Source organism: Arachis ipaensis, chromosome B4, assembly GCF_059453495.1.
Source record: "Arachis ipaensis isolate K30076 ecotype BB chromosome B4, ASM5945349v1, whole genome shotgun sequence".
Taxonomy (NCBI): domain Eukaryota; kingdom Viridiplantae; phylum Streptophyta; class Magnoliopsida; order Fabales; family Fabaceae; genus Arachis; species Arachis ipaensis.
Genome location: NC_142439.1, coordinates 121,657,393 through 121,676,736, shown reverse-complemented (window position 1 = coordinate 121,676,736; position 19,344 = coordinate 121,657,393). Strand labels below are relative to the sequence as shown.

The 19,344-nt window shown below is 36.1% G+C and overlaps 1 protein-coding gene across 2 annotated transcripts; it reads right to left on the bottom strand.

Moving 5' to 3' along the window:
- Positions 1-40: 40 nt before the first annotated feature.
- LOC107639628 (TOM1-like protein 6) lies at positions 41-5,198 on the bottom strand. Of its 2 annotated transcripts, none has more exons than XM_016343184.3 (10): positions 4,721-5,198; positions 4,453-4,624; positions 3,726-3,804; positions 3,524-3,622; positions 2,946-3,059; positions 2,445-2,608; positions 2,240-2,321; positions 2,074-2,159; positions 1,625-1,960; positions 41-1,396 (listed from the first exon to the last, which is right to left on the bottom strand). In XM_016343184.3, the coding sequence occupies exons 2-10, from the start codon at positions 4,569-4,571 to the stop codon at positions 241-243; spliced, it is 2,235 nt and encodes a 744-aa protein (XP_016198670.2). In that variant the 5' UTR covers positions 4,572-4,624; positions 4,721-5,198; the 3' UTR covers positions 41-240. The 2 variants fall into 2 exon arrangements, with proteins under 2 accessions (XP_016198670.2, XP_088340083.1); XM_088483957.1 differs by having other exon boundaries at positions 4,726-5,000.
- Positions 5,199-19,344: the final 14,146 nt, after the last annotated feature.

Sequence of the window (19,344 nt, the reverse complement as noted above, 5' to 3'; positions counted from 1 at the left end):
ATAGTGGTCAAAGATCAATAAATCTTAAAAATGAAACCACTACCAGAAAGAAATCTTTTATCAAAGAATGCTCCGGAGTCTATCGTCTGAGGGAACACTCAAAACTAATGACTTTATGATCTACTCATAAGTAGGAAACTGCAGCTGAATCGATCTAAATAACTTACATAACCTTAAAATAAATAGAAAAAAAAGGTATAAACCATATCAACATTGCATGCTTTTTACAATAATAGAACTTCACTTGCGCCCTCCAACCATGCCAGGTCCCATTGTACCTGACATGCCGGATGACGTTCCACTACCAGTCATCTTCACCCTTCCATCTGTGTTTCCAAAAACATTCAAATCTTCAAATAATCTGTAAGATGGAATAAAGGGCCGTTGTCCGCTGCCTGTACTGCCTGGGCTCCTTTGGCCAAAATTTGCCCCCACAGCAGATCCAGCACCATTGGAAGGAAATGTAAAAGGCCCTGTTGTGTTGGCTTGAGGATTGGAGAACGAATTGGTAGGAGATAAATGGTTTTGATAGTTGGGATAACCCGGTGTTGAGGCCCATGGTGGTGGAGGGTAACTTCCCGGGTACTGAATGTGCTGATTTTGAAATCGTTGCTGCTGTGGTGTAGCTTGAAAGTGCTGTGGTGGAGATTGTAACTGTGGTTGGGGTGGGGATCGGAGCTGACCCTGGAAATGTTGGGGTTGGGGTTGGGCCTGGAAATGTTGGGGTTGGGGTTGCAAATGTGCGTGTGAGGGTTGATACTGTGGTGAAGCGCTATATTGAGGATGCTGGGACTGCAACGGTGGCTGAGTTTGTTGTTGGAATGGTTGTGATTGCTGGAACTCAGTTTGTCGATTATTAAGTGATTGTTCGGATTCATACGAGGGTGGTGTCTGCAAAGGTGGCTGATTTTGTTGTTGGAATGGTTGTGATTGCTGAAACTGAGGTGGTTGATTATGCAGTGATTGTTCGGATTCATACGAGGGTGGGGTGGCAGGCTGGGAGCGGGACTGAGACTGGGGTTGATACATCTGTTGCTGTGACTGGACTTGAGGTTCCGACGGCGATTGAGGCCTAGCCCATGGAGCGACATAACTGTTGTATTGCTTATTCCCAGGATATGTTTGGGGAGCATTAGAATACCCCTCTGTTGTGGATGGATTAGCTGCTTGATGCATTCCTTCGACAGAGGTCGCTGATGACGTATAATTTTCCTGTGGAGTTGATGGTGTGAGGGACAAAGTGAGGCTCAGCAAGTCAATAATGTCCTGATCCTTTCCAGTACTAACTGGTGCAGGTGGATCGGGAAGAGCTAATGCATTGGATGGGACAGTAGTTGAGGAATCTGCCACATGTGACGTCACGCTCATTGACGCCGCCGACTGTGTCTTAGAATGTCTGCATAAGTGGTAAAAATTTCATGCTGAATCAATAATTGGTTTAAAAAATGGAACCAATTCATTGATCCTGAATTGTTCCAGGGCACCACAGACCAAAATGCATGTCCAAGATTATATAACACTCATGCTTCCTATTTTCACATCACAATCGCAACAGGGAAGAAAATTGACTTTCCAAAACCCATGCCAATTAAAATATAAATCCAAATTATTAGTCCTAGCTGACCTTCGAGCTAGCTGTGCAAATTCGTCTTCTTCCTCTTCATCACTCAATCCCGAAGTTTGAGAATAGAGAGGGGCTGGTGGGCTAGCTTTAGGCGTTGAAATAGACTCTACGGGGCTGCGGCTGGGGCTCTTCATGTCAGTCTCATGGCTGGGGCTCCGCACATCAGTTTGATTGAAATTTGAGTTAGCTTCATCTGGCAGAACTTCACCTGGTGGAGTGCTGGAACCTGCACGTTGAATTGGAAGGGGATTCCCTGTAGCAATTGCATCATGTTTTGCAAGCAAACTCTGAATACTATCATTTAGTTCAAGGCCTCGTCCAAGAAGCTCCTCATCCCTGAAAGAAAACTAGGATTATTCCACGCATCTTGTGGACACGCAGAGTTCATAAAGCAGTCCACAGGTGTTGGGGTCTGTGTGACATGTTATAACCAGTCTATAGGAACTAACCCCGTTGTTGTTAGCATCTGCATCAATTTTTTCTGGTTGGTGCGACAGCGATCAACAAGATCAACAATTACTTCGTCTTTTACAGCCTGCTAAGCATAAAACAAAATAAATTTAGCTTACTGTGGCCTGAGATAATTCAGCAAGACCAAGATATCATCTAACGTACCGTACGGTCACTAGGATTCACAGCTTGAAGCATGTCACTCAACAGGTCCATAACATGGCGCATGGATTCCAAGCTTGACAAACTATGAATTATAAAAAAATAAAAGAAGACAAGAAAAAAGGAGAGATATTTTAGTTTTACACAGGTCTGGTGACAGAGGTCAGCACCAGCGGTTGGCAACATAATGAAAAAATTGAAATTTCACCTCAAACTTTCTATCTCTGTTGCCATTGTTTCATCAAGTGTTTTTGAAGAACCGCTTGGCATCCCATATCCAGCATGCATACTTCCTGAAGCTTGATGGGTAGGAGGTGGAGTAAATATTGGAGACGCATCTAAAGAACGCTTTGGAAACACTACTCCCGTTCGCTGCCATTTATAAAGTCCAACAGAGTGTGATGGATATGATATAAAGGTCATTCAATTATTAATTAAATGTACCTTTGGCAGTTGGCCTTACATATATCAATGCCATCTACATTTGAAATGTAAATTGATTGCATCAAAGGGAATAATAATAGGTTTAGCAAGGGAACAATTCATGCTAAGCTTTGTAAAAGTTATATAACCCAACCATGAAATAGAAGAGAGGAAATACCCCAAAATGTCAAGTTAATATCAATTTTCAGTCTAGCATTCAGCTCTGCATGTACAACTATAACGAGGCATGATAAGACTTTTCAAGAAACTCTGTTGATATACTTACCTTCAATTCCTCATATGCCCAATAGTACTGAGGATATTTTCCACCAGGCCCGCCAAATGCCTCTTGCCATGAGTCCAGCAATATTAAAATTTTATCCCTCACTTGCATATGTGCCTAAATTATCATCAAATGAATTTCAAATTAGACAAGATTAACCACAGTTAAACAGCATTAATTCAAGTTGCCTCCAAGATGTTGAATGATTGGATATATCATCCTACATCCAAATAGCATCAATACTAAGATTGTTTCGATAGGTGTACATCATCTATGTTTTGGTCGATCAATTAATCCAAAGAGCAAAACCTGAACAATAGGAGCTTTTACTTTGCTATGAAATACGACCAGAAATATTAATATTTGAGCCAATAAGACAAGAAAGAGAAGTGAATTAAGTTGATGTCAAATTATTTGGCAACTGAATCAAACTACATCATATTGATGGATCAATTTTACTAATAGACCACTAGTTCATAGCAATAAATACACACTCACCAAGGGTCAATAATGCACAAGTGAAATCACATATGCAACTTAAATAAGAATGATTCTCAAGTTTCTATCTGACACCACCTTACCTTCTTCCTTACAATTTTGATCATCTCATCCAATATGTTCCTCTCAGCAATTTGAAAGTGGACCTGATCACCACAATTCTTCACCATTGTCTCCAAAAGCTAGAAGAAAGAAAATCAGAAACCATAAATCAAGCTCCAAAACAAATAAATTTGACATCAGGTACAACAGAATACAGAAACAATCAAGTTGAACTTTTGGTACCGTGAGAGCTAGTAATTGAACTTTAGTGCTCTTATGTTGTATTCTCTTTTTCACAGCTTTAACCACATCTTTAGGCTGCCTGAGAAATTAAGCATGTGCTACTCATCAATGATTCAGCAAACAATACAAATGTTTTTTCTTCACAAAGACTAATATGGTGGAAGGAGATAAATACAGGAAGGCGGGTTAGGGAGAAAGAAGCAATTTGACAAATTAGCTTGGAAATTCATCCACAAACCAGAAAGGAAACTAAGGTTACAAATTATTGTTGCATTTTGAGAACTAAAAGGAAACAAAATAAAAGTAATCATAATATTTTTGTTTTTGGAAAAAAAAAGGATAAAAAGGAAGAGAAAAAGAAAGAAGAAATCAAAGAACAATATGCTTCATGTCCCAGATAATTCAACTAACCAAATTTTCACATCAACATGAACAAAATCACCCAAAACACCAAATTTATTTATCTTTTTGGGGATGAAAAAAATATGCAATTTTTACACTCAATATTTCATCTCAACATAAAACACAAACACAAGCATGAAACACAAAAAAGGATATAAATCATTAGCATGTGGCAGATGATCAAGGTCAACACCTAAAGATAATAAAAAAAAATATAGAAACAAGAAACAAGAAACAAAATGATAAATTATATATATATATAAGGCTCAAAATTGACATGCTATCTTTCTCCCCTTTTCCCCTCTTTGTTATCCTTGAAGATTACCAATGATTAGAATTTATGGAGTCACAAATTTCGATGTTCATGGTCCAATCAGGGCCCATAAGAAGATCGCTGGTCGCCTTCTCAACTGCGACAGTAGCTGAAGAAGAAGAAGAAGCCATGGTGTTTTTCTTCTCTTCACCTTTCCTTTGATTCACTCTCTCTATGAAAAAACCTTCAGAGAGCAGCAAATGATTCTTCGTCAACAGCCAAATATCATAAAACGTAAAAAAACAAAAGTCTACGGTAAAATCGTTCAGAGAAACCACACCTCACCGAAATTGTTTAGAAGAGAGGGAAAAGTTCACGAAACCCTAGCGCAATTCATGAATGAAACCAATCGGAAAAAGCAGAAAATAATAATCTGGAAAAGTCGTCGCTTGTTTTCTCAAATAACGCAGGTTTTTTCTCTCGGCTAAAAAGGAAGCAAATTCGCGAATTTTCTCATTTCCATGCTTTTTTTTTTCATTAATTAATTAATATTAATTTTCCTTCTCTGTAGAAATATTTTCCCGGAAAATTCGTAATTTTCTTCTTTTCGTTCTCTCTCTCTGTTTCTTTTCACTAATCGAAGGGTGTGCGAATTTTTGAGCGGTGGTGTTCAACTTTGAAAGTAAACCCACGCGTGGTTCTATGTTGTGTTAAGACACGCGCGCCAACGTGGCAGATAATTATGAAAAGTGAGAAATGGAATTTGCGCATTGCCCTTTTTCTCCTTCATCATCACTCAACAACTCAACTCGTATCTTAGCACGCTGATGACGATGCTATCGCCCATATAAAGATTCTCACATTTTTAATGATAAAATTGAATAAACCACGATTTTTGGTATTAAAAAATTTTGTTTCCGATAAAAGGATTTCCAAGGAAAATAACATTATCATCTAAAGAAAAATTATCAGACAAAATCTAATATATAAAGTTTTTTTTGTAAGTATATTTTAGAATATATATATTTTTTATTTGGTAATTGTATATCAAGTAAATACTTTTGACAAATTATTTTTTAGATAAGTAAAGCAAGAATGAGAATTATCAATTTTTTGACATAAAAAAAAGGTAATTTATTTGAATAAAATAAAAGAGAGAAACGTTTACTGAAATGCAACAATTGCAATTTCCTTACCTCCATGTCCTGATTTATTATTATGTAAATCATCGTAGGTCACCACGGTTTACAATTTACATATAAACCGTTGTAGGCTAGCACAGTTTCTGACTGAGTAACAATGACCATAAACCGCGGTAGGTAACAACAGTTTACGAAGGCAGAAAATTGACCATAAAACCCTCTAACCTGCCACGGTTTATGAAGGGATATTTAAATGCAGAAACTCCTGTTAGCTGCCACGGTTTATGAAGAGAAGAATTCTATATATATGAGTGAGATTCAAGTTGTTGAAGAGGAGTATTATCACAATGGCAAGTGAGGAAGAGAGTTTTTTTTGTCTTAGTGTATTACTCTGGAAAAATTCAAAGAAACAAAAAATATGGTGTGAAGTTCACTAACAGAGAACCGTTGAGTGTATTTATCAGTTCATCAAACACTTTGTCAGATGTAAAGAATAGCATCTTGCAGAAGCTTGGGGTATTTGGGAGCAAGTGGATGAAGAAGCTATTCTACAAGATTCCCATCGCAGTGGTGTCGACCGGTGTTAAGTATGATACGTTTGTGATAGCGGCCGATGAAGATATGTGGGTTCTGTTTCATTGTGTTAGGAGTTTTCCAGAGGTTAGAATACACGAGCTGTATGCGAAGTTGGAGGTTGGTGTCGATAGTTCTGGGGCATCAGCTCCAGTTCATAGCTCGACTGCCGTGGGCGGTGCGTCTAGTTCGATGCCTGTGGCCGGACCAACTGTTCCTCAGATCGCATCCCCTTCCTTTGCGGTTGATTTAGATCGAACAGAGGCAGTTGCTTCTGTACCGTTCGAGAATCCTGCGGTACCACTCTATCCACCTGATGCCACTCTATCGCAGCAAAATATATCAGGCTAGTGACCGCCGTCCATAGCCTACGGTGCTCGTCAACAAGTATCTCCGGATGAACAACAGCAGCAACATCGGGAGCAGAATAAGGCTCCCACGGAAACTGTATCGGAGAAGGTAATCTTAGGTAAGACCATCAGAGTAAACATGAACAACTACTTGTAAGAGCAATAACTAAACGACTCACATCGCGAACACGCAATCTATCCAAACAAAGGCGTGAAGACACCACTCTTTGATCCCCTGCATCGTTTGTCGGCAGATATGTTGCCCACCTACAAGTTTCATTCTGAGCATTTCATTAAGAACGACAACACATGAAATTGAACAGGTTATCGACCGAAAACAATAAACTATACCTGGATGCCAGCGGAAATCCGAACACATCAAAACCACTGGGTCTGAGACTGGGAAACCTCCAGAAAATCCAAGACTGAAGAAGTTGTAGTGGCCCAGCCAAGTTAACAACGTTTCTGTTTGTCCCACGGCAAAGACATCTATACAACCAGGCCAGTGCAGCCGTGCCCCAGCTATATCTCCCCAAGTCGTCCATCGATGCCAAATAAGGCAACCAGCGAAGGTGAACCCGGTTTGCGTTCTTGTCCGCAAATAGTTGAGAGGACAACAACATCAGAATATAAGCACGCACGTATATACGCACAGTCTCTTCACTCGCATCTGCTGGGAGAACCCGAAACCTCTCATGGAACCATGTGTAGCACACCGTCATCTACTTGACTTTATTCTATGGCGGTAACTCGCCAAACAACTCCCGAAACCACGCCCATGCGGGTCTTCCGTTCTCCATGAAATTCTCAAAGTCAGTCAGGCACCCACTAACGGCCTCCCCATCGATGGGCAAACCCAGCTGATATGCCACATCTTGCAAAGTGATAGTGCACTCCCCCAACGGCATGTGAAAGGTGTGGGTCTCAGGATGTCACCTCTCAACGAATGCGCTAAGTAGAGGCTCATCAACCCAGAACCATTGATTGTTCAGCCTAGCCAAGTGATACAACCCCGCGGTCTCCAGATACGGTATAATCTGGTCGGATAAAGGCATATTTTGTTGTCTCCTGACACCGCTAATAACCCTAGCAGGCTGCAACATCAGGATAAGAAAATCCTCAGCATACGAGCAATATTAATAACAGTAAATATAATTTAAAAACATTAGTATACACCCACATTGGTTTTCTATTTTCTCTAATAATAGTAATAACAATAATGAAACAATAACAATAATAATAACGACAATAACAATAGTAATAATAACAATAATAATAACATTAATATGAATAATAATAATAAGAATAATACTAATAATAACAACAATAACAATACCAATAATAATAATAACACTAACAATAACAATAATAATAATAATACTAACAACTCCCAATAATAATAATAATAACATTAATAATAATAATAATAATAATAATAATAATAATAATAATAATAATAATAATAATAATAATAATAATAATAAGGAGAAGGAGAAGGAGAAGGAGAAGGAGAAGGTAGTATAACTAACCTCTTGGTCGATGTTTCCAGCCATGTGTGCAATGCCATTAATCGGTACATGCGAGCTTCGTCTTCCATGGCTCCACCACCCAAATGGTTCAAAACCTCACAGTCTTCCCCAGATTCTCTCTCAACCTCCCATATTCAAAAATTTTGGTTTACAACATATGAGATCCGTGATGACTTAACGCAGATTATGTATTTATATTACTCCAAGCATAAACCGTGGTAGCTAAAAGGGTTTTATGGTCATAAAGTTTTTTCATAAACCGTGGTGACCAAGCACGGTTTCAACCCACCATTTTCATGCATAATTCGTGGTAACCTACCACGATTTATGCTCATTGATTCCTACCTGTAAACCGTGCCAACCTCCCACGATTTATGTATAAATTGGAAAACGTGGTTACCTACCACGGTTTACATAATAATGAATCAGGACATTCATGTAAACAAATGGCAAATGTTGCATTTGAGTAAAGAATTCTTTCAATCATTTTAATCAAGTAAAATGCCCTAAAAAAAGAAAAAATGCAAGCATTTACAAGATAACAAAAGATCAAAAAGGAAACATGAGAGATTTAGATCAATTTAAGTATATTAAAAATAAAAATGATAAAATTTTAATTACAAATGGAGCGTATCAACAAAAGATAGGAGTGGCAATGGGTAGAATAGGATAGGATTTGGATCCAACCTTAATTTCATCTGTGGGTTGAGAATATTTCAATCATAATCTTACTCATTCTTAATCTACAGGTATCTGACCTTATTCGCTGGTTACCAAAAAGATGCAACATTATTATATAATTTGATGATAATTTAAAATAGAAATAATCTTTATATATAAAAATATATATTAAATTATTAATTAATGATCTTCTCTTAATTACTAAGGATTTTTTTTGTATTTAGTGAGAAGTCTTTGATTCAACATCTACTTTAAACATATTTTTATATAAATATATAACATATACATATATAGGGTGTGGGTTGGCAACCCTAACCCCTACCCGACACGCAGCAGATTGTGTTGGCAACTCTACCTAACCGGATTAGATTGAGTTAGATACTTGCGGATAGGATACATATTGCCACCCCTAATAAAAGATGAAAAAAAGTACTTTCATGAATTATTTAATAATAAATATATGAATCTTTCATGTTTGTGTTGGATATACATGAGACAGGGAGAAGTCAAAGGGAGATTTTGACGAATTTAAGATTTTAAAGTTAAAGAGACCTTAATATATGAAAAATGGTAGAATAGTAGGTTCACATAAGATTAAACTTTAAAGTTTGGGAATATTAAAGAAGAAAAGATGTATATTAACTAACTAAATATTTAACAAATAGAAAAAGAGTATTTTGGTTGTTATCTACGAAAATAAGAAAGATATACAAAATTGTAAAAATTACTTAAATTAAGTTCATAAACTTTACTATGAAGCCATGAAAAAGAATGATCAAATGAAAGTTAAGATAAGAGACTCAAGTTTTGAAAGATCTGTTTAATTATATATTAGGTAGATCTATCATAGAGGCTACATACATATTAAGAAAAACAATTAATCTTGACATACAAGTGATTTTGCTCTACAAGTCTTACAAGCCCTTTAATTGATGTTACGCTCAAACGCGCCTATTATGCACGTATGTTTCACGCGCCTCTAACAGAATCAACGCGCGAATATATAACTTCCTTTTTTGAAAGGATTTCGTTTCCTTTTTTCGAATTTCTTACCTTCTCTCTTCTATCTCTTTCGTGCGTTTCTCTCTGCCTTCTCCTTCGTCTTTTACGTGCATTTCTCTCTGCTTCCTCCTTCTTCATTTACGTGCTTCAGATTTTTCATTGTGCGTTTATCCATTATTTTTTGACATCAAGCTGTGAAATCATTTTTGAAGATAATGGATGATTCAACTTTAGATTGTCAGCTAAACCAGAGCGAAGTGGATTTTGAAACTGAATCCAATGAAGTTCCTGAGGTGTGATTTAGTTTTAGTTAGTAATTGAATCTGAATTTGAATCCAATTAGTAGTTTTTGATTGTGTAGCTGAATAATGCGTGAACCTTGCCTGTGATATTTGCTGTTTATTCTTCCTTGTTTGAATTGAATCTAATGCACTAGTTCTCATTAGAATTAAAATAATTTTGTCCATTTTATATCAAACATTCGGGTGTAGATCAGTAATAATTGGGTGCATTTCAGGAAAGTTTGGGTGCATTTACAGTGTATGACTTTTCATCTAACGGATGGTGAATTGTTTTATTATTTTAGTTGAATTGTTTTAGTTTTTGTTTAGTTATGATTCATGAATTTGTTTTTCTTATTTTTGATAATGGTTTTATAGTTGTATTTGCATTCTATAGTTTATGCTTATTTTAATATTGTGTATTTTGAGTGTATTTTTGCAGACCTTCTGTGGTGTTGATGACCAGTTTATCCCCAAGGTTGGGATGACTTTTAACACCCTTGAAGATGCTACAAAATTCTACAAGGATTATTCAAAGGTTGCAGGTTTTTCTACAAGAGTTCAGTGCACAAATAAGAAGGAAACGAAATTAAGAATCAATTGATTACATGTAGCAGAGAGGGAAAATGGAAATCGAAAATATCTCTAACCAAGAAGACAGATCCCTCAGCTGGTTTAAATTGTCCTGCAAGAATTTATATATACGTATTGAAGGATGTTAGTGTTTGGATCATTTTGAAGGTTGTGTTGCATCATTCACATCCTTGTTGTCCAGATCAAGCACAGATGCTCAAACAGCACAGGGAACTAAGCATGTCCGTGCGTTATACAATAGAAAATAACGAGGAAGCCAATATCAGACCTAGCAAAACTTTCCAATCATTTGTTGTAGCAGCCGGCGGTCACCGCGAGTTAAATTTTATCGAAAAAGACGTGAGAAATTACATCACTAGAGAAGTGCGGAATGTTTTGGAACAAGAGGATGCAAAAGAATTCGGGAAATACTTATTAAGAATGAAAGAGAAGAATCAGAATTTCTTTTTCGAGCTCGAACTCAAGGACGATCAGTCCATTAAGCTTGCTTTTTGGGCGGATGCAAGGAGCAGAGCTGCCTGTGAGTATTTCGGAGATGTTATTTCATTTGACACCACCTACAATACAAACAGGTAACATACTGTTCTGGTTTATGATGCTGAATTAATGTTGTTATATGAATCTGCTGTAGAGATGTATATTGGAGGTTTTTGGGTGTATACGATCATTATTTGTGTGTATTTTTATATGATCAAATTCTGTTTTGTCGTAACCTGTTTCAGGTATAATCTGGTTTATGGTTCTTTTATCGGGGTGAATCACCACGATCAGTCAACACTTCTTGGACGCGCTTTGATGAAAAACGAAGATATTGAATCATTCAAATGGTTATTTCAATGTTGGCTTTGTTGCATGGGAGGAAATGCTCCGAAAGGGATTCTCACCGATCAATATGCATTGATGCAAAGGACTATCGAGGCTTGTATGCCCACAACAATTCACCGTTGATGTATTTGGCACATCATGAAGAAGATTCCAAGCAAATTAAACGGCTACAAGGAACACATAGAAATCGAACAAGAAATGAGCCATGTTGTTTGGAACTCTCATACCAAAGAATCATTTGATAGGAATTGGGATGATTTTCTGCTGAAGTATGGTCTTGTGGACAACAAGTGACTTTCAGGTAATGACGTTTAAAATCTGTAGCAGAGGTGTAAATTGCATGTTTTTGGGTATATTATAGTCTGATTTGGGTGTATTTTGCAGATCTTTATGAAGACCGTCATATATGGGTTTTAATTTATCTGGATCACCACTTATGGGCCAGGATGAGAAGCACACAAAGGAGCGAGAGCGTGCAATCATTTTTTAACAGGTTCATTACCCGGAACAGCTCACTTATCCAATTTGTCAAACAATACGATAATTGCCTCGGAAGCAGGGAGCAAATAAGAGAGAATCGGATATTGTAGATTTTCACACGGTCATACCATGTGCAACAAAATCCTCCATAGAAGCTCAGTTTCAACATGTGTACACTCACCAAAAGTTTAGGGAAGTCCAAGCACAATTCAGAGGGAAGGTGAATTGCATCATAAGATTAACGAGCTCCGCTCTAGGCTATTCAGTATATGAAGTTGGAGAACAAGTTTCCAGCTCAATATTCAACAAGTTTGTGGTTACTTATGACTCAGTAGCAGCTCAAGTGAAATGTCAGCGCTTATTATTCGAGTCAAGAGGGATATTGTGCCGTTACAACCTAAGTGTGTTAAGCTTTGAATGAGTAATCCAAGTGTCACCGAGATATATATTAGAACGATGGAGCAAGAAGGTAAAGAGGCGACACACACACATCAAGAGCAGCCACAACGAGCCACTGTTGGAGCCAAGAAGCAAGAGGTTTGACGAATTGGTATTTCATTCGCAAAATATATGCAAATTTGCATCAGAATCCGAGGAGCTGACTGCCATGCTGCACCGTGCGTACGATAACATCATGGTTGATATGGAAGAATTGAAAGCCAAAAGGAAGAGGACATGTTTATTATCTCACGAAGATGCCAACCTAGAATCCGTTAACGAGCTTCAAAGCCCTCCAAGGGTTCGAACAAGAGGACGTCCAAAAAATAGGATAGGTTCAAAGTTGGACAAACAGATTATAAATGCCTCAAAGAAGAAGAAAACGAAAGCTCTAAGTGAGGTAAAAGTGATGTTCTTTAAATAGGTGGTAATTAAGTTTAATTATTTTGTTAATAGTTTTGCTAATATGTGAGTTTATTATTTCCAGTTAAACCTTTTTGATGCTGCATCAGTGGTCCAAGCAAATTCCAGCCAATATCATGGACATGTTATGAATTATTAGTTCAGGGATCCAACAGTAGCGGATAGGTTTTTGGGTGTATAGTTACAGGATATTGGTGTAACGCTCAGCTTTTTGGGTGTATTTCTAAATATTCTTGTGTTTGACATTTTAATTTTATATTTTTCAGATGTTGCTGTTTATGTTAGAAATTAGTGTTTTGTTTAGTTTTTAGGGTTTAGGGTTTAGGGTTTAGGGTTTTAAGGTTTAGGGTTTTAAGGTTTGGGGTTAGGGTTTAGGGGTTTAGTGTTTAGGGTTTAAGGTATAGGTTTTAGGGGTTTAGGGATTTAGGGTTTAGGGTTTAGATTTTAGGGTTTTAGGGTTTATGATTTAGGGTTTAGGGTTTAGGTATTTAGGATTTAGGGGTTAGGGTTTAGGAGTTTATGGTTTTAGGGTTTAAGGGTTTATGTTTTAGAGTTTTAGGGTTTAGGGTTTTAGGGTATATATTTGGGTGCATAATTAAGGTTTAGGGTTTAGGGTTTAAGGTTTAAGGGTTTAGGATTTTAGGGTTTAAGGTTTAGGGTTTTAGGGTTTTAGGGTTTAGGATTTAGGATTTTAGGGTTTAGAGTTTAGGGGTTTGGGGTTTAGGGTTTATGGTTTTAGGGTTTAAGGGTTTAGAGTTTAAGGGTTTAAGGTTTAAGGTTTAGGTTTTAAAGTATAAATTTGGGTGTATTCGGGTTATATTTGGGTGCATAATTAAAGTAATTGGACGTATTAATTGGTTTGGTGTTGTTTTCCTTTATTTTTTTGTACCTGTAATTTACAGCTTTTGAATACACCACAAACAGTTTATTTATGCAAACAAATTTTATAATACAACTACATTAAATATTCACAAAATTTACAAGTGTTCAAATTATTTCAAAACTAGATAAAACTGAAATTAATCACTGTCACTGTCAATATCATATGAATCTACTTGACTATATGGACTCAACAAAACTGTAGATGGCTTGGACAATCTCATTGCTTCACTTCCCCTAATTGCTGTATCTCTGTCACGATTCATCTCATGGTCCACCTCCGCCTACAGTTTGAAAGAATATTCTTTTAATCAACTCTGTTAATTTAGAAAAGTAATAGACAGTTATATAGTTTTAAATATAATTACCTGAGTCCAATTGTCCCACTCATACTTCCCCTTTTTAACGTTTTGAGGTTGGATTATTTCAAGCCATTTCATTACATAAATATCACAATCATAGCTGAAAACCAAAAATAATTTAGCAAATTAAAATAGGACAGCAAGAGAAAACACAATTTTTAGAGTAAAAGATTTGTACGCTATTTGTTGGCTTGAAATATCAATGTATGGAGGTTCAATTTCACGATCTTTTATCTTGAGAGGTGCCCCCAGCATATACCCTAATTCTCGAAATCACATACCCCTAAAAACAAAAAACAAAGCAAAATATAAGAAGGAATAAATCTAATAAATGAATACACCTAAAGGATCACACTATACACCTTACTTTGAATTAAAATACACCCAAATTTTAAAATGGAAAAAACATAATCAACTTACAATAAATTTATTTAGCTTCACTCTGGGTTTGGAGGGACACTCCTTATGATAGGGGTCAAGTATATAAAATTTTTTCTTTCTTACATCAGCCATCCATATCCACCAATGCTCTGAATAGCAAACAAGTGCAAAAATCTGAAGCATGTCCACATTGAATAGTGTTTTAGTTTAATTCGCACATAACAAATGATAAGAAGTTTTTGAAATGAAAACTTACATATGGATGTGATGCTAATTTTGTCAAGTTCAAAAACGGTATAAACATTGGGTAATTTTCGACCTTAAATGGCTTTTTAGATTTCTGCTGTAAGAGCTCCACACCTGGATTATTCTCAATGGTCATGTTCTGCAACATTTGTAAAACACCAAAAGAAATCTTTTAATACACCCAAAATATAACAAAATGCACCCAAATTTTAATACATTACACCTTACCACAATATTAGGCGGGAGACAGTAAATTTCTTCCTGGAATCTTTTAATATTTTTTTGGATCAGGATCAGGCACATAGCAGTGACAATCTAGAAAAATAAAATAGCCAAATTAATTACATCAATCAATATTGTAGTCATATGTCATAACACAATCATTAATCTTATTCTAATCTTATGTCAACTTTGATATATGAAGTAGCTTTTAGAGATGCAAAGTGGACTCTTGACAACACTAATGGTTGTTGGGCATTGAGTGTGTAAAGTGGATCATACTCATCAGTACTTCCGTCCCCGTATGTCCTTATACGTGTGGCCTAGAGGTAGCATTTTTCTTTCATTTCGGCCGACATTAAATTTCTCCTTGCAGGAGTTTCAAACTTGTCAATAATCTGGTCCGCAGTCTGCTTTTTAATTAGGGGACTTTTACCCTATGCAAAATCCAGTGCTGTCTTTACTCCACTATTTGCAATTTTTTTCACCGGCTCATCTAATTCTTCTATTAGTACTCTAGTTTTCGGACTTTTTTCCACCTGAGGTTCTGGTTTTTCCTCCCCCTCTTGGGTCTGTATTTCTTCTTGGCTTGAATCAGTCAAGCCAAGGATGAATGATGGCAACGGAAATTCTCTAGGTATATAGGATGTTGTCCGGGCCATCATCAATAATGCAACAGCAATGGCTTCAGGGGCTGGATCACTGCGTGTTGACATATATCGTACTATAAGAATAAGAATAGACGAATGATATCGAAAACCAAGTTCTATTGTGCTGAACTTACGTTTTAGATGGAGCTGGTGGCACCGTCGGTGTGGTTTCATCAACTTTCTGGGGTTGTGGAATGCTGCAGGGTTAGAGAAAATGAATCAAATTATAAAAAAAGTCAACTACAGCTCAGTTTTCATGATATACACCCAAACAAAAAAATAATAAACCCAAATAATAACTAAATAGACCCGAATAATTTTCCTCACCTTTCTGTTCGGGGGATGGTTCAAATGGTGGCACAGGGCTTGCTGATGTTGTCTGGGATGAAGGCAGTCATAGTTGAATTAGAACTCTAAACAAGAAAAAAATAATACGTTAAGAAAGCCCTTTAAAATAGATGATTAGAAGATTGAAATTTAGTTGTAAAACTTACATATTAAGCGGTTCTAAGGGCGATTGAAAAATGACCATCTGTTGTTGAGCTGGGTCACTCACCAATTCTTCCTCCCGACTTAACCTGAAATGCACCTAAATAAGAAAATAATGCACCCAAATAATAACCAAATACACCCGGAAATGCTCTTTTTTTTTTAGAACTTACGTCGTTGCAGATTTTTGTTTTTTTCCTGCCTTTTTTTTTCTTAAATAAAACATTAAAGGGCTCTTTGTTCTAAAAAAAATATATACAGAATTGGAAGATTATAGTAAAAAAAGAATTTGGAAAATGGTATAAGAAAAAGAAATTACATGCAATCCGAAAGTTTGTTTACACTGCTTTGATCCATCTGTCCTTGAAATAAAGGACCTGTCTCAGTTTCTAAGTTCACCTCCGGCATTCTAAGTATAGAATAAATATCATTTAGTAAAAATATTATTTAGTTAAATCAGGATATCAAAATTCTATCAATTAAAGCAAGAATAATAATCATCAACCAAAACACCATAAAAAAGGTAATATACACCCAAATTCAACATATCCCTGTACAGCAGCCTCTTCATTTGTTTTCTTCTTTTTTGATTGTCTTAAAAATTCTTCTATTGTTTCAGTTCTAATTTTAGTTCTGACAGTACATTCAAAAGTACATGTTAACAAAATATAGTTTTGATTATAGAGTGTAAGATAGGTTTAGAAAGTATCTTACCCATCATAGGAATGAATTTCTTCTTCTGAAGATGAATCCTCAATTATGTGCTTTCTTTTTTTGGATTGCGTCTTGAAAATAAAAAAATTATAAATCAGACAAATACAACAATATTGATGATGAGATACTCTCGAAAGCAGTGCATACTTTTTGGCAGAAGTGTGAATTTTTTCTTTGATTTTTGTTTTTTAATTGGCAACGATTCTTCACTCCTGAAATTAAATGAGAAACCCTCTGTTAATACATTAAATTTTGATAGAAACAGGAAAGAAAGTGAAAATAATTTCATAACATTACGCATCATTGGATTTACTTTGGCTTTCTGAACTAGAATCCTGTAAAATCTGCTTCCTCTTTCTGGATTCTATTCTGGAAAGCAAACAATCATTAGGAAAAAATACCTTAAAACTGACAAAATAGACCCAAAAATATTACTTACTTTTTGACCGTCCTTTTAGGTTGTTTCCTTCTAGGTTCCTCAGAGTCTTCTTCCGACTCAGACTCAGAGGAAAAATCAACTTCAGTCTCTGATGGATCACTCTCAGGCGATGAACTTGGCTTTTTTTTTTGTTTTTTTCTTTTCTTTTTTTTTTCATTTCTTTCCATTTCTTTTTTGTTTCTGCCATCTTGACAATGCCCTGAAATAGTAGAAATGTTAGTTTACAGCATCTACGTAAATAAAATGCACCCAAATTAGTGAAGCTATTCTGTTCGCTTACCATATGACCATTTATCTCTGCTCTCATCCTTGTAACCAGCTGCTCTCTATTCCAGTTGCTTACCCAGGGTAGTTTAGGATTTTCTTCTCCTTTCTTGTCCTTGTTTTTTGCTAGATGCAAATAGATTATCATCAAGACATAGAGGCATCCGTCGATTGATTTTTTTTTCAGACGGTAATTTATTATGCCTTTGATGATGAAATTCAGCACATGAGCTCCCCAGTTGCCCTCCGTTATTTTCTTCATCTAAAAAATTGGAGCTATGTGCACGGGAGATACTTTGCTTATCGTAATTTGTAACAAGAACGCCATCTGAATATAAAGAATGAAAATCCTCTTAAACATCAGGCGATCTTATTCGTTTTCATCACCGATACTCATCATGTCATCTGTCAGCTTCTTTAGAGTGTTGCCCTGAAACCTTCTAAAAATCAGTTTGTTCTCTTCAGAAAGATTCTTATAACTCACTTTATCAGGAAATAGATCTCCTACAAAAAAGAAAATAATTTATTACTTGAAATACACCCAAATATCACTCATATTCACCCAAATATCACTCATATATACCTAAATTTATTACTTGATTACATGAGATCAGAATAAGATATTACGAAGAATATATTACAAAGAATGGAAGTATAGAAGTTTTCTGTAATCAGTTACCTGATGCATTGAGGCGAAGGGCAACCTCTATTGTTTTGGGTTTAACTTTAAAGGAACCATAGCTTGTTTCCAGTGTGGTTTTGCCCAATTTAAAGGAGTTAGCCAACTCCTTTAATAGTTTGTGAGGCACATTCATTGGTGGGATGTACATGAGTCCACTAAAACCTAATTCACGAACGATCGCTTTCTTTGGCTCGCTCATCTTTTCAAATTTTTCACTCAATAGTCTGGTGGCACACTTCAAGTCTTTGGTTTGCTGTAAACAAAGCAAAATTATAGTCATTTAAATAACCTATATTTGTATTAGGAAAAATTGACTTGTTCTAAAATATATATATGCACTTACATTGTATTTTTTCCACCTTGATTTTTGGTTGTCATTTTTACTGCAAGGAAAAAGAAATACTATCAATAGATAAAAAATACACCTAAATATCAGAGACATACACCCAAAAACCAGTCACGTACACACAAATACCAGCCACATACACCCAAATCCAGTCCTATACACATTTTGTTTTCTTAATTAAACGAAATTAAATGAGTTCAAAATCATATTCAACTCAACCAAACATGCATAAAATGACACTACAAGGTCAAGCACAATTAGAATAGCACCAGTTACACTTCAATACTCTTAATATATATATCAGTCCCATACACCTCTAATTTTTTTTGGATTACATGACATTATACGAGTTCAAAATGATATTTAAGTTCAAAATGCCACTAGAAGCACCAGTCACATTTAAAGTCCAACATAATACACCCAGAAATGTGCCATACAGAGTTTATATGTATACAAACCTACTTAAAAAATATCCAAACATGCACAAAACAGAATTTATATGTATACACCCAAAAATTATTTCACTAGAAGTACGTAAAACAGCGTAAACGACTTGAAGAGTTTCATCAGAATAGTAATATAAGATCTAAACCAAGAACAATGAAACAGAGAGAGAAATACGACAATATAGTGCTTAAATTTCAAAATCAGAAACAGAAATATGAAAAACCTAGAAGAAAAATGAAACAGTACCTTGAATAATGTTTGTTCCTTATTTTTGGTGTTTTTTGATGGAGATTTGTATGTTTTCTTCTTGATTTCTTCTACTTTTTGCGAGGAGTTGGACGGTTTCTTCAGAACTTTTTCTTGGTTTTGAACGTGGCTTGAATCTCGAGGGTTTAGGTATTGATTGAGGAAGAAGAGGAAGAGTCTTTCATAATGAGCGCGCTTTGGAAAAACGAAACGGTTGAGTAAGGCGCGTGGTTTTTACGCTCGAATGTGGGGAGTATGGTGCGCGTCATTTTTGTTGGGTTT

Bases quoted from the DNA above. Each gene is read 5' to 3' on its own strand.
- LOC107639628 (XM_016343184.3), bottom strand. From the start codon at position 4,571: ATGGCTTCTTCTTCTTCTTCAGCTACTGTCGCAGTTGAGAAGGCGACC. The intron at 3,623-3,725 runs GTACCAAAAGTT...TCTTTCTTCTAG, and splicing joins TTCAATTACTAGCTCTCACG to CTTTTGGAGACAATGGTGAA. The intron at 2,160-2,239 runs GTACGTTAGATG...TATGCTTAGCAG, and splicing joins TGAATCCTAGTGACCGTACG to GCTGTAAAAGACGAAGTAAT.